Here is a 14,712-nt window from a genome sequence, read left to right as displayed (position 1 = left end):
AGAAAAAATAAGTAATGAATTATTATACAAAAAATATTGTACAAACATATTTTGTAAGGGTAAGTTTTTAAATTATTTTTATTAAATGAAAATGAAAAAAAAAAAAAGAAGAAGATTAGATCATCCAATTTTTTGTATACTAAATGTAATATTTTGGATAAGATTTAGAATTTAGATTAGTAAGTATTGTATAATTAAAGAATAAAAAAACATAGTCATTGAAATTTTGAAAAGACTTTTATATCAATCTTCAAATGCCATCAAGGACATCACGATATACAACATTTTTTGTGTAATTTGACGATTGGTTAACCTTATTAACAATCAATATCTTCAAGTCTAATGGTGTGGTAACACGCGATAAAGCAACATATAACTGACCATGGGAGAATATTGGATTAGGAAGGTATACTCCAACTTTTTTTAAAGTATGAGCTTGACTTTTGTTTATGATCATTGCAAATGCTAATTTTATGGGAAATTGTCTTCTTTTAATCGGGACAGGTGAATGTGTGATAGATGGTGATAAAATGATACGTGGAATGAAGGTTCCTTCCCTAATATTCGAACCCGTAATCACTCGTGCCTCAATCACTTTATCTCATATTTTCTCAACAATAAGACGGGTGCCATTACATAGACCTTGAGATTGATTGAGATTTCTCAGTAGCATTATAGGCGCTCCCTTTTTGAATTCAAGGCAATGACTTGGAATTCTTGAAAAATTTAATGAGTGCAATAACTCTGGTGGATGCATGCCTTCGTCAATGTTCTCACCCTCAGCTAGACATATCGTATCTGCACTTAGGTATTTTCGAGATTCTCCAAGCGGCATTGATTGCATTATGACATTTAATTCATCAACATCAGCATTTTTTGGTGCTAAGATGCCACGTTCTTTCAAGTAAGAACTATCACTGTATCTAGTACTTAATTCTGGGTAGATTGTATAGATCAAATCATGTAAAGCATGTGATCCATTTCTAATCAAGAACTGCTCTGGAATTTCAATCCAATTAGTCTTCCCGCCTTCAGTGAAAGAAATTCCAGGTATTTTTCCATCACCAATCATCATTATCCAGTTAGCAAAATCCTTTAGTTGTTGACGCATTTGAATAAAAGTATCATGGGCCGTAATACGCATATTGGTCCTCAAATGTAACACACGATAATGATTCCAAATAGTCAATTCCTTCAATGACACTGCAATTGTGGCTTCCCACCTACCTTTTGATATTACAGGTAAAATTTGTCTGAAGTCAGAACCAAGTATGAATAGTTTTCCACCAAATACACAATCACTTGAACAAAATTCTGTACTCTTTAGTATATCTCTGAAAATACGATCAACTACCTCAAATCCATAACGATGGTGCATTGGAGCTTTATCTCATATGATCAATGATGCCTCTTGAATTAATTTTGCCAATTCAGTCTGTTGATTAATACTACAACTTGAGAATTCATCCAAAATAATTGGAATTTTAAAGCGTGAATGCGCAGTTCTACCTCCTGGTAATAGCAAAGCCGCAATGGCAAATGATGTAACTGAAAGGACAATTTTTTTTTTCTGACCTAAACTTTGCTATCAATGTTTCCACAAATATGTTTTTTCTGTTCCCCCACTTCCGTAAAGGAAAAATAAACTCCTTTGTTTACAATTGTATGCATTCATTATAGTGTCATAAACTTCCAACTAATCACTATTTATGTCACACCCCAAACTTGCCCCTCAAAGTTTGGGCATGACCTATTCTGAACCGGACACTTAACTTGATATATAAAATATATGGGGCTTGAACGGAAGCATTAATCAATATAAATTAGAATAAATAAAAGAACTACATCCATTGAGCGACCACTTTCATACCAGGATCACAACAGAACATAAGGCAGATAAACATACAGTGACGTGCCTCAAAGAACTCAGTTATGTACATATATACATAGACCCAGCCCTCAAGCTTAGGCGTATAACGAAACATTGAGAGGTAAAGGAATTAAGTACACTAAAAGCTTAGTAAAACTTCATAAAATGAGCTGCCTTTATAATAGTGCCTGGACCCTCTGAGGTTGACAAAAGAGGAATGGATGCCATGGGTTAAGACTGACCTCCAAGTAGAGTGCCTACAGAAACAAACATAACACAAGGTGAGTCAAGCTCAGTGAATAGTAGTACGTAAACAATTTAATAATTAACTTGAATTATAATGTACATACATAAGTGTAGAGAACACATAGTTAACTTAATCTTGTAATTATTTCCAGAATGGTCTTAGGCTTAAACTTTAAATAGAATGGCTTCAAGCCCTTGGATAGAATGGCATAAGGCCCTTAAGCAAGATGGCATAAAGCCCTTAAGTAGAATGGCATAAAGCCCTTTTTATGCATGTATGGACTCAAGAGGTGACTCGCACGGATTCTAGAGGTGACTCGCATTGCAGCATTTAGTTTCGTACAACACTTGTTCCATCCCGGAAATACAGATTGGCCTCTGGCCTAACAGATCATACAGAATGACCATGGGCCCAGATTGGCTTTAAGCCTAGTTCATGTATGTATGGGCTCAAGAGGTGGCTCACACGGATTCTAGAGGTGACTTGCATTGCAGCACTTAGTTCCGTACAGCACTTTGTTCCATACCCGAAACAGGTCTTGAAGACCGAACAATTCATATCATGTCAGAGCATAACATAAACAGAATGGATAAACAGAAACAAAGTCATATATGTTCTTAATTATGCTTCAATCATAAACAGAAATCAGAATTCATGTTTGACTATACATGGTACATTCAATAGCGCTAATAAATCAATATAGAGCATACCTTTTAGTTTCATAAATGGACCTCCAGTACCGGGGACTTATACATACTCGAATCACGGTATTATTACCCCCGGGCAAGGGCCTTGTGCTAAGGATGTCCTGAATACTTTGATATATAAGGACAGTCATTTACTGGTTCAAAACATAACATATCAGAAAATAGAGTATTTCTTGTTATATCGTCATCATCGTCATCACAGTACGCTTAACAGAGACAGAGCAATACACTTTCTAACGTGGTTTACATAATGATGATAAACCTTTACATTCATGTCGTAGATGCTAAACGACTTCAGGTCTCTTAGTAGCAAAATAGTATGCTCTCATATTCATACCGTAAAGTGAATCATATAACAATATCATTGATATTCAATTCTTGACATCTAAGGCAACCCATGGTTCTATCTGATTTTCATTTCGTTAATCCATTCTAAGCAAATGTCTATGTCATAAAACATGCGTCGAACCAAATAAGGCTATAGGAGTCCCTGATAGGACGTTCAAATATCATATCCCCATTAAACGGAGTTTATAGTCATAATTTCTTCCTGTTAACTAATTGAATAGTATTAATACTTCTTGTGCGGAGTCTTAGGTAATTTACAGGTTATAGCACATTAATAATAACCATGAACCATAACTAGAATGCAGAGTAGTTCCTGAGTCATACCGAGGTACACATAATCTTTCAATGTTCTCACCGATCTTCAAACAACGTAAATGTTAACGTAATTGCTTATGTAAAAACAGAGCGTTAAGAATAAGAATTGTTATCGGTAAGTAAACGTACGATTACAGTACTGCTACGCATAGTGTTGTGGCGGAGCGCCACTTCCCCCTGAAGCGTGTCCTACACACATACAAAGTTCACAAATTAACTTCCCTTTTTCCTTGTCAAATTATTTCATGACTCATTACATTTCGAATGAATTTACAGCCATTCTAAGATCATCAGAAAAATATTTTAAAAGTATCAGAGGGTCGAGCACGCGAAACGGAGCCGAACATTTTTTCTAGCTTGGGCCGCAAGTGCGGCTGTGAGCTCCCGCACCTGCGGCAAGGATCCCCGCACGTGCAGCGATTCTGGTAGATTGCAGTTCGAAATTCAGCAAAACCCAATTTTTTGATATACTTTTCCAAGGCTCAAACTAGGTTCTCTAATTGATAAAACATGATTTAAAAAGCATGTACAAAGGTGCCTCAAACATCCAACAATCTTAATATGAATTGATTCCTCAATTCCTTGCAATTTACAAATATAAATTAAACACTTTCAATCCCTACCATATAGTTCCCAAACAAATATAGAATCCTCAAAATCCCTCAATGAGTTCAAATATGTAAAGATAAGGAATAGAATGAACCCAAATCAATTCAATGATAACATATCTTTGTAATTTAACCAATACACACCTTAACTCACATGATTATCAAAGAAAATCTCACTCAACTTCAAGAGAGGACTTAATTCAAGCCAAAAAAATGCATACCTTAAGCTTTAACCCTACCATCCTTCTCTATTTCCCAATCTTTCTTCTTGAAGAACTTAGCCTCTTCCTCTCAAAACTCTCTTCTCCTCTCATTCCTCTCTCAGGAAATATTTAGAGTAATGGCCCCCTCTCAAGTCAAAGGGTTAAAGGATAACCATATATATTATAAAGTTGAATAAGACAAAACTTAATCAATTCAATCATCCTAAATCAAACTTTCACAAAAATGCCTATTATGACTTAAAAATTATGCTGATCTCAAATATAAGATTAATTTCGGATTATTGATCTCCTAAGGCTTTCAATTCCTGATCCAAACATTTTAATTGTGACAGATATGTTTTCTTATTAAACAGATATGGATCTATAATTATAAGGTTCACTTAATTAAACTTAATTTCTCATGAACTTTCACAATAAGCATTTAAATGCACAGAATAAAGGGACTGAAAATATATCAGAAAACATGTACGAGGGTCGGGTTATTACAATTTAAACCGTAATGTAATTCATTGAACAATTCTTTTTTCGAAACACTATTGTACTCCATCTCTTCTCTGATGAGCCTATTTTTCACAAATTGAGCACCTTGCGAAGATGGCAATGGCATTGGAGAGAAATCTTGAAGAGATCTTCCATTTCTATTTAATATATGCGCAATTTTGAGAAGTCCTAAATTTTTTAAGTCTTCATTGTCAAGATGTAGATCATTATCTCTCATATCTCTTTTGATTCTATATTATATATTATCGGCGAAACTTTTCTAATAACGTTCTCATAATTCGACTGGATTGGTTATATCAGAAAACATGAGTATTGTGCAATACATATGTCGAAGTTTTGTTGCTAATGCCTAATTTGATACTTCTGTCAATGCCTCGTGCCATTCATTATCATCATCGAGTAGACCAAGTGCGATACATGCAGATTTAAATGTTGTATGCACGACCCCATTTACAGTTCTGATATGCTCAAAACTTTCTATACCACGAACCTTATTCAATAACATTCTTAAATAATATCTCTCACCCAATGTTGGATGTGCATATGGTAATCTACCAATATATTTATGTTTTTTTTCGGATATCCCATTTTTTTTTATCTCTTTTCCATACTCATTTTGTTGGAAATTCAACATAAGTCAACTCCTTTGCAGATTGATAGGTTCTGTTTGCTTCAAACCATTTGGTCAACATTGTGTCATGAACACGTTGTTGGTCAATAACTTTGTGTGGATGATTATTGTCATTAAATATAACAAATTGTTGACCTGGAAGATGATATTGTAAACGCTCAACAGAAGGAGTTTGTTTATGAATTTCAAACTTAAATATCCTCCAACACACTTCAATCGCAGACACATATCGAGCATCCAAATACTGTTCGATCTCATTAACTTGTTTGTAATGTCGTTGCCCATTATTGTTTGGATGAATAACATTATCCTTAATCACAGTTGTCGCACGATCAGGCCCTTTGTTACAAATATTTCATCAACTTCGGGTGCGCACATCATTCAATATTAATGTGGAAATCATATCGTACTAAAAGATCACGATTATATGGAATGACCCATCTGTTATCAACTATAAATCCATTTATGTTTATTGTGTTGCCCTCATTACATTTGCATCTGTATGATACAAATCCATTATCATCAATTGTTGTTTCATTACAAAATTTCTTTGGATAATGTTTTGTACACTTTCCATCTACCATGCATGGAGTATTGGGATTAGCAACACCCTAAGGTCCATGTATCATGTATCTGACAACAGTCTCACATGCTAATGGGTCTGTATTTTTGTCAGGCAATTCAGCATATATAAGCTCATCAATTTGTTCAGGTGTGATTGGTTTATTCTCCGATGCCAATGTGATTGTAATGTAAGAATGAGGCAATCCCCGTTTTTGAAACTCAATGACGTAAATAACTGTTCATAAAAATAATTATTGATACATTAGACATTTAAGAGTATTTGTTATTTCATAGATGCATAGGTGTTAGAATAATAATACCTTAAAGTACTTCTCCAAATATTTTATATTCCTTCAAGTCAGTTAGTAGTTGTTTAAACTTAATCCGAAAAACTCTAGCAACGATATCAGGTCTATCTTCTGCACATTGATTCGGTAGTCATGGAAGATCAACTTTTATTTCTGGCCATATCGGATAGCATGTGAACGTGATAAACAAATTAGGAGCTCCAATAGTTTTGCAAATTGTCATAGCATCTTGATAACGTTGGATCATATTACGTGGCCCCCCAGAGAATGATGAAGGCAACACAAATCTTCTCCCTACTACTGACGCATCTACATCTCCAGCAACTACTGCATCTTCTATTCCTTGATATAGATCTGTGCATAACTCAGCTTGATGGGTCTTGATGTAATTCAATCTAGTTTGCTCAACAGCAGCATAACAGCCAATGAAAAATTGTTGAAATAAGCGCCCTCCTCTTAAAAATGTTTTACCTTCAAATTCTCTATGTTGCAGTCTAAATGCATAAAATTCTCTAATTGACACATTGTTTCGAGATCTACTTGAGAATGTATTAAAAAAGATGCCACATCTCTATCCATCTGTACCATATGGAAACAGTAATAAGTACTGTAATAGTACATATGATGGATGTATTTCATTGATTCTTCTTAATATACCATCATTTTTCTAAACAATGATGTCACGATGTGTTTCAGTTCCAGTATCATCACCAATGATTATCGTCATAACTTCGTTTGCAGTTGGCCTGATATATTATCGTTCATCTCTGGAGTTTAAAATACACACATGTAGATTCAATACATTACGATCCCACAACAAATCTCTAGTACTTCGAAATATTTTCACATAAGGATTAACTGCATTTAACATTTCTTGTAAACCTTCCAATATTAACAAATTAATGCCTGAAATATTTGTACTGGTTTGGCCCATCACATCAAGACGATTTTGCAATTCATGCTCTCTATCATATATATACAGTTGGGCAAACTTAGGTTTCTAACCAGAAGTTAGTAAAAGTGACCCTATTCTATGATAATTTTCCCCACTAATCCGAAATGCATATGGACCTCTTCTATCTGAAACTGAATGAACTACTTTTCCACCCATTGATGTGAAAGACAACATTGAATTATACATTCTAATATTTTCCATAAAACTTGCATTCCTCAAATGTGCGTCTAAGAAGTCAGGAGCGTGTGGTAATAAAGGTAAAGGGATCTCCCCAACTTGACAACATAATCTGAATTTGGAATTGGTAGAACTATCCTTTGTTCTCTCATCTAACCACATGATGGCCTGACATCGAGGACATGTGGATGTTTTGTTACTGAATTTCCATCTACTTATTACGCGTCGTTTTCTGTAACGTGCAATGATTGTAACATCTGACAAATATAACATATGTAACATAATTACATGTGCCATATACTAAATAATTAGTATTACATGTAGGAGAAATTTACAATGTGCACCCTTTAAAATGATGCACATTGTAAAAAAGTTATGATTTTTATGATGAACGTTATGATTGTTTGTGATGTGTGTTATGGCATTTTGTAGTAAAGTCATAAATAGTGAATTTATGATGTGCACCCTAAAGTTAGGAATAATATTGTTATGATATTTTGTGATTTTTATTATGACACTTTGAGATTTTGTTATGACATTTTTTAGTGAAATTTTTTTACGATTTTTGCAGTGAGAAAATTATGACATTTTGGGTTTAAGTTATAAAATTTTGTGAAAAGTTATGAAAAGCATACCTAACATAAATATATATACATACTTTTGAGACAATGTATATTTAAATTGCAAGAGTTGGCATTATTTTTTTAAACAAAATTATTACAAAATAATTCTTACCTTTTTGTGGAACAATGTTATTATTTGTTGTCATTGCGGGTTGTGACACATCTCCATGCAATTGAGCGCCCTTGATTATGGGATTTATGACTATTTCATCATAAAAAATCATTGAAAAATAATTAAATATCCCAAAATAAACTTATGTGAAATAATACAATAAGAATAGTAATGAAATAAGTATAAATTATGAGTCATGAATAACATAATAGTTTATTCTTACCTTGTTGTGGAAGAATATTAATATTTGTTGTCATTGTGACTTCTGAGACATCTCCATGCAACTGAATGCCTTCAGATATAAGGGGCATGACTATTTCGTCATCTAAAATTTAATTGAGAAATGATTAACTTAAAAATTAATATTTAATTGAAAGGTTCGTGAATATCAATTATTGGCAATTATAATTTAAAAAATTATAATTAAAAATATTAATATCTATATATATATATTAGGGTTTACCTTCTGGTAGGACAATATTATTATTCACCATCCTTGTAACTTTCAAAACATCTTCATGTATGTAAACTCCCTCAGATATCAGGAACACAACAATTCCTTTATTTGAATTTGCATGAATAAAATATTTAGTATCAAATAATTTATTATTTGAAGTTATGATAATATTGTCAAATAAATCATAATTCTAAAATTAATACAAATAATAATTATTACTTTCTTCTTCTGTGACAATATTATTGTTCGCTATTACAGTTTCATGTAATAAATCCCTATGCAACTGAATGCCCTCTAAATTTTGAGACATGACTATCCTGTCATCTAATTAGATGAAAAAATAAATAATACAAGTATCAAGAATTATAATTTTAAAAATCGTAATTACAAAATCTATATATATGTTAGTGTTTACTTTGCTGAAGGACAATATTATTATTCACCACCCTTGTGGCTTCTGAAACATCCTCATATATCTGAACACCCTCAGATATTGGGAACATAACAGTTCCTTTATTTGGATTTACATGAATAAAATAATTAGTATGAATACTTTTTTGAAGTTATAAGAATATTGTCAAATAAATTATAATTGTAAAATTAATATAAATAATATTTCTTACATTCTTCCTCAATTATGGGAGGCATGACTATTGCATCATATAATTTTCACGAAAAATATAAATAATATAACTATTAGCATTCATCATGAAAGTAGCAGATATTAGTATTTGCAAGTTATAATATAAAAGAATCATAATTAGAAAATATTATTACTTGGGGTTCTTACCATTTAGAATATTAGTATTGTTTGTCAATGTGGTGACTCATGAAACATTTTGGTAGAAGTGAACACCCTCTGATGTGGAAGGCATGACAACTCCTGCATTTTAAATTGCAGCAACATATATATATATATATATATATATATATATATATATTTAGTATAAAAACTAATGTTTCAATTAATATATATGAACATGATAAAACTTCAGAGCTTATTGTGACATTTCGAACATTCGTTCTATAATGTAATTGTTTGCCACGTAGAACATATACTCTTAATTGACATTCTTCTTTTGAAGTTGTTTCAATTTATCCTTGAATATGGGATCATCATGATCAGTCTAGCTTGAAATGAGTAATTTTCTTTTTCGAGATAGTCGATTAATTTTAGCAGTAACTATATCACGTTCCATCTTGTAAAAACACAGAGATTATCACAACGCAAACAATTTTTTTTTCTCATCACGTGATCAAAATAGAGTGTAAAAAAAACACAATTAGTTAAAAAAATTCACTGTGTGATCAATTGGAAGTTAAAAAAATCACTGCAATGAAGTCAATTCGTAATTAAAAAGTACAATAATTTTTTTTTTATTTTCAAAAAACACAGTGAGTTAAAAAAACACAATTACAAAAATTTTCTTTAAAGATAAAATATAATCTAATCATCAATAGTAATGAATACAATCCATTTCTGTTTCAAAAAACACAGATATTGTCACAAATTAAATCAATTGATAATTAAAAAACACAATAATTTATTTTTCAAAAAATATAGTAAGTTAAAAAGATCAATTACAAATATTGTTTTTTTTCAAAATACAATCTAATCATCATATATAATAGGGAATTTTTGTGAACCTAATCAATACAATCCATTTTTTTTTTCAAAACACACAGTGAGTTAAATATCAAATCACAAATTAAGTCAATTAATAGTTACAATACACAATTAATTTTTTTTTCTTCAAAAAACACAGTGAGAAAAAAATCAATTACAATTTTTTTCTTTAAAATACCATCTAATCATTATCAATAATAGGTATTTTATGTGAACCTAATGAATACAATATATATATATATATATATAATATATATATTTCCAAAAATCACAATGAGTTAAAAATCAAATCACAAATTAAGTCAATTGATAGTTAAAAAACACAACATTTAAAAAAAAAAAAAAAAACACACAATGAGTTAAAAAAATCAATTACAAATATTTTGCTTCAAAATATAATCTAATCATCATCAATAATGGATGCTTTATGTGAACCATTGAACTAACTACAATCGGTAGTTAAAAATACAATGAATTAAAATAAAATACAATCTAATCATCATTACCAGTAATGAATACAATCCATTTATGTTCCAAAAAACACAGATATTGTCACAAATTAAGTCAATTGATAATTAAAAAACACAATAATTTATTTTTCAAAACATACAGTAAGTTAAAAAGATCAATTACGAATATATATATTTTTAAATACAATCTAATCATCATCAATAATTCATCATCAATAATGGGGACTTTTCGTGAATCTAATGAATACAATCCATTTTTTTCAAAAAAATACAGTGAGTTAAAAATCAAATCACAAATTAAATCAATTGATAGTTAAAAAACACAATTAATATATATTTTTTTTCAAAATACAATCTAATCATCATCAATAATGGGTACTTTATGTGAACCTAACGAATACAATCCTTTTTTTTTTTTCTTTTCAAAAAACATAGTGAGTTAAAAATCAAATCACAAATTAAGTCAATTGATAGTTAAAAAACACAACAATTTTTTTAAAAAACAACACAATGAGTTAAAAAAATCAATTACAAATATTTTGCTTCTAAATACAATCTAATCATCATCAATAATGGATACTTTATGTAAACCATTAACTAACTACAATCGTTTGTTAAAAATACAATGAATTAAAACCCAATCACAAATTAAGTCAATTGGTAGTTAAAAATACAATCACATTTTTGCTCATAATAATAATTAAAAAAAAATACAGTAAGTTAAGTCAATTGATAATTAAAAAACACAATAATTTATTTTTCAAAAAAACACTGAGTTAAAAAGATCAATTACAAATATTTTTTTTTTCAAAATACAATCTAATCATCATCAATAATGGGTACTTTATGTGAACCTAATGAATATAATCTTTTTTTTTTCCATCCAAAAAACACAATGAGTTAAAAATAAGATCACAAATTAAGTCAATTCATAGTTAAAAAACACAAATATTTTTATGCTATCTAACTACATTACATATAATTTTTTTTCTTCAAAATACAATCTAAACATCATCAATAATTCATCATCAATAATGGGTACTTTATATAGCGATCCCGATATTCCCTGTTGTTATTGAACCGTAATCCGGACTCGGTTCCGTAGATTTGTTGTTGTTGTCTCATTCTCTTTTCTGTACCTTACTCTTTATCTTAGAGTTTTGGGTTGTGTTAGACTTGTTGGGTTATGTTGGTTGTGTTTTAAAACCTAGAATCTTTGCCCAGTTTTTGACCTTTCCGCTCGAGCGGGGTTTCGGCGCTCGAGCGGGAAAATCACCTTCCCAGTATTTCCTCTGTAGTGTTTGACGCTTGAGCGTGAGGTTTGGCGCTCGAGCGGGAGTTTGTGTGAGACGCTCGAGCAGGGGCCTGTTCTGCAAAACTTCTGGATGGTTGTATCCGCCGCTCGAGCGGGGTTTTTGGCGCTCGAGCGGGAGTCTGTGAGTGAGGCTCGAGCGGGGGTTTCCACGCTCGATGTAACGCCCTCAAAATAATAGCCTTAAACCCATTAAATAAGACATGCATTGATATTCAAAAGCTCCACATTCTTTCATTTAACAGAGTTTCATTACAAAAAAATATTACTTGTTAACAACAAAAGCAAATGCCCTATGGGCTTACAGCTTTCCAAGTTAACACTTGGTTACATCAAAAGAGTACTAACTCAAACACGTTAAGCCCTTGGCTTGAATTTACATGTAATACATCAAAAGTAAAACAACAAAAAGTCCGCCTCTGGCCTCCCAAGCTACGTCCTTGGAGGTGGCATGCTACCTGTACCTGAAAATGATATTCCCATATAGGGTGAGCCACAGCCCAGTAGAAATACACTAAACCAACCATGAACAATGACTAAAAGATTAGCAACTGATAGACGGTCAACACTGACACTTCCATTTACATCTCCCTACGTTACCATGACAGCCAAGTCTATGTTACAATTCACTTTTCGTTTTTGTTCAACTTTGAGTTTGAAAACAAGGCTCAGTACTCTGGCCAGAACATTTGATGAGATTATAGTTCATCACTAGAACACTTTCGAAATCCAAGGTGGATACACATTATTTTGTTGTATCAATAACACATAAACTACTCCCATACTTCGCAAACAATGATGATATACATTTTAGTGCTATATCAAATCAAACAAACTTTTCAATAGATAAGCATATGAGCTATATCACTACTACAACAGATAAGCATATGAGCTGTATCAACATTCCGATAGATAAGCATATGAGCTGTATCAACACTTCAACCGATAAGCATATGAGCTATATCAACATTCCAACAACCGGTTTAGAGGTACATCCCCCATCTTCCCCTAAACCATTAACCGGTTTAGAGGTACATCCCCCATCTTCCCCTAAACCGTGGAGTACATCCCCTATCTCCTCCCATACACAAGTAATGCATATAAACACAGAATCACATATGCAATCAATCAATACATAAAATTAATGTATTCTATCAACCGACATGCTCTATGACACATCCAATTGATTAGTTTTAGTTTGCCTAATCATCAAGCATTGTCTACAACGATCAACACTACCCTCCACCGGTAGCCCAAAGCAATTATTTCTAAGCAGGAAATAAATGCACAATGGATATTCAATCGACATTTCAATTCGGTGAGTGATAAATAATTCAACTACACCCTTTTACCCCATGCACTCCCAATCTCAACAATTCCATTTCATTTCCTCATTTCCCACAATTAATTATCTCAATTAATTAAACAATGTAATTAGGTCATTTTCCATAATTACCATTACCACCCTTAGGTCCCATTTTCATCAATGATTCAACATTTATTCCATTTCTCTATACCAAACATGCATCTAGGTTTATTACAAATAAAATCCCAACTTTTGTAAAATAACACAAATGGCCCAAACTTTCACAAAATTACCAAACCAACCCCAACATCTCAAATTACCAAAATTTAAAGACAAAATCCATGGAGAGGAGTAGGATATCCCTACCTCAAATTCAGAGCTCCAAGGGAGAAGATGAGTAAAACTCAGAAGTGCTCCAAATCCCAAATTTCTCAGATCTCAACAAAGCCCTTGACGATCAACACACTTCTTACAAAGGCCCAAGGTGAGGAAAACACTCTAGGTAGATCAATCCTAAGAGAGAAGTTCGGTTTTAGAGTGAGGTGCTCTCCAATGGAGGTTTTGAAAAAGTAAGAGAGAGAAAGGAAATCAAAAAGTGATCAAAAAGGTGGTTTCACGAACTGATATAAAAGCAGGTCCGCTCGAGCGTACAACACCCCGCTCGAGCGTACAGACACAGGTTCACGCTCGAGCGTCCAAAGATCCGCTCGAGCGCCGGGTGCACTCTCCCAGAATTTTCTGCAGACGACCAAAATGCTGAAAGAAGGAAATTCACGCTCGAGCGTCCAAACTGCCGCTCGAGCATAAAGGCAGCAACAAAAGCTCGCTCGAGCACAAAACCGCCGCTCGAGCGGAGAGACCAAAACCTGGGCAAAATTTCAAAGCTTTAAAACACAACCAACTAATTCCCAACTTGCCCAACACAACCCAAAACTCTAAAACAAAGAGTAAGGGATAGAAATGAGGATAAGACAACAACGAATCTACGAAACTGAGTCCAGATTATAGTTATACAACAACAGGGAATACCGGGATCGCTATAACCTCCCCCCTTAAAGAATTTCGTCCTCGAAATTAAAGATACATCAAAACACAAGGCCAAATGATCATAGAGCATTCAACAACCGAACCCCAAGGAAAGAAATTACTTTCACAACAAACCTCCGACTCACTCTACCAAGGAAAAGACCAACCAAGGGAACACATTCTAAATAACACCACCTTAGGTGTGCAAGTCTCAACAAACCAAACCTCCCCCGAAACAATTCACCAAAAACCGACTAGTGCTCCAAGCTTAGTCACTACTCAACAACACGACTAAAGCAAATCTTAAAGTAGATAATAAGAAAA

At 32.7% G+C, this 14,712-nt stretch overlaps 1 protein-coding gene across 1 annotated transcript; it reads right to left on the bottom strand.

Annotated features, from left to right (window-relative positions):
- Window positions 1-601: 601 nt before the first annotated feature.
- LOC145815399 (uncharacterized) lies at window positions 602-1,378 on the bottom strand. Its single transcript, XM_082912046.1, has one exon. It carries the CDS (start codon window positions 1,376-1,378, stop codon window positions 602-604), a length of 777 nt encoding a protein of 258 aa, XP_082768172.1.
- Between the last annotated feature and the right edge of the window lie 13,334 nt (window positions 1,379-14,712).

This window comes from Camellia sinensis, unplaced genomic scaffold, assembly GCF_055761805.1.
Source record: "Camellia sinensis isolate YWXY unplaced genomic scaffold, ASM5576180v1 Unanchor2, whole genome shotgun sequence".
Lineage (NCBI taxonomy): Eukaryota > Viridiplantae > Streptophyta > Magnoliopsida > Ericales > Theaceae > Camellia > Camellia sinensis.
The sequence above is the reverse complement of the archived record's forward strand: the minus strand, read 5'-3'. Positions and strand labels throughout refer to the sequence as shown.

Coding starts and splice junctions, on each gene's coding strand:
- LOC145815399 (XM_082912046.1), bottom strand. CDS start 1,378: ATGCACCATCGTTATGGATTTGAGGTAGTTGATCGTATTTTCAGAGAT.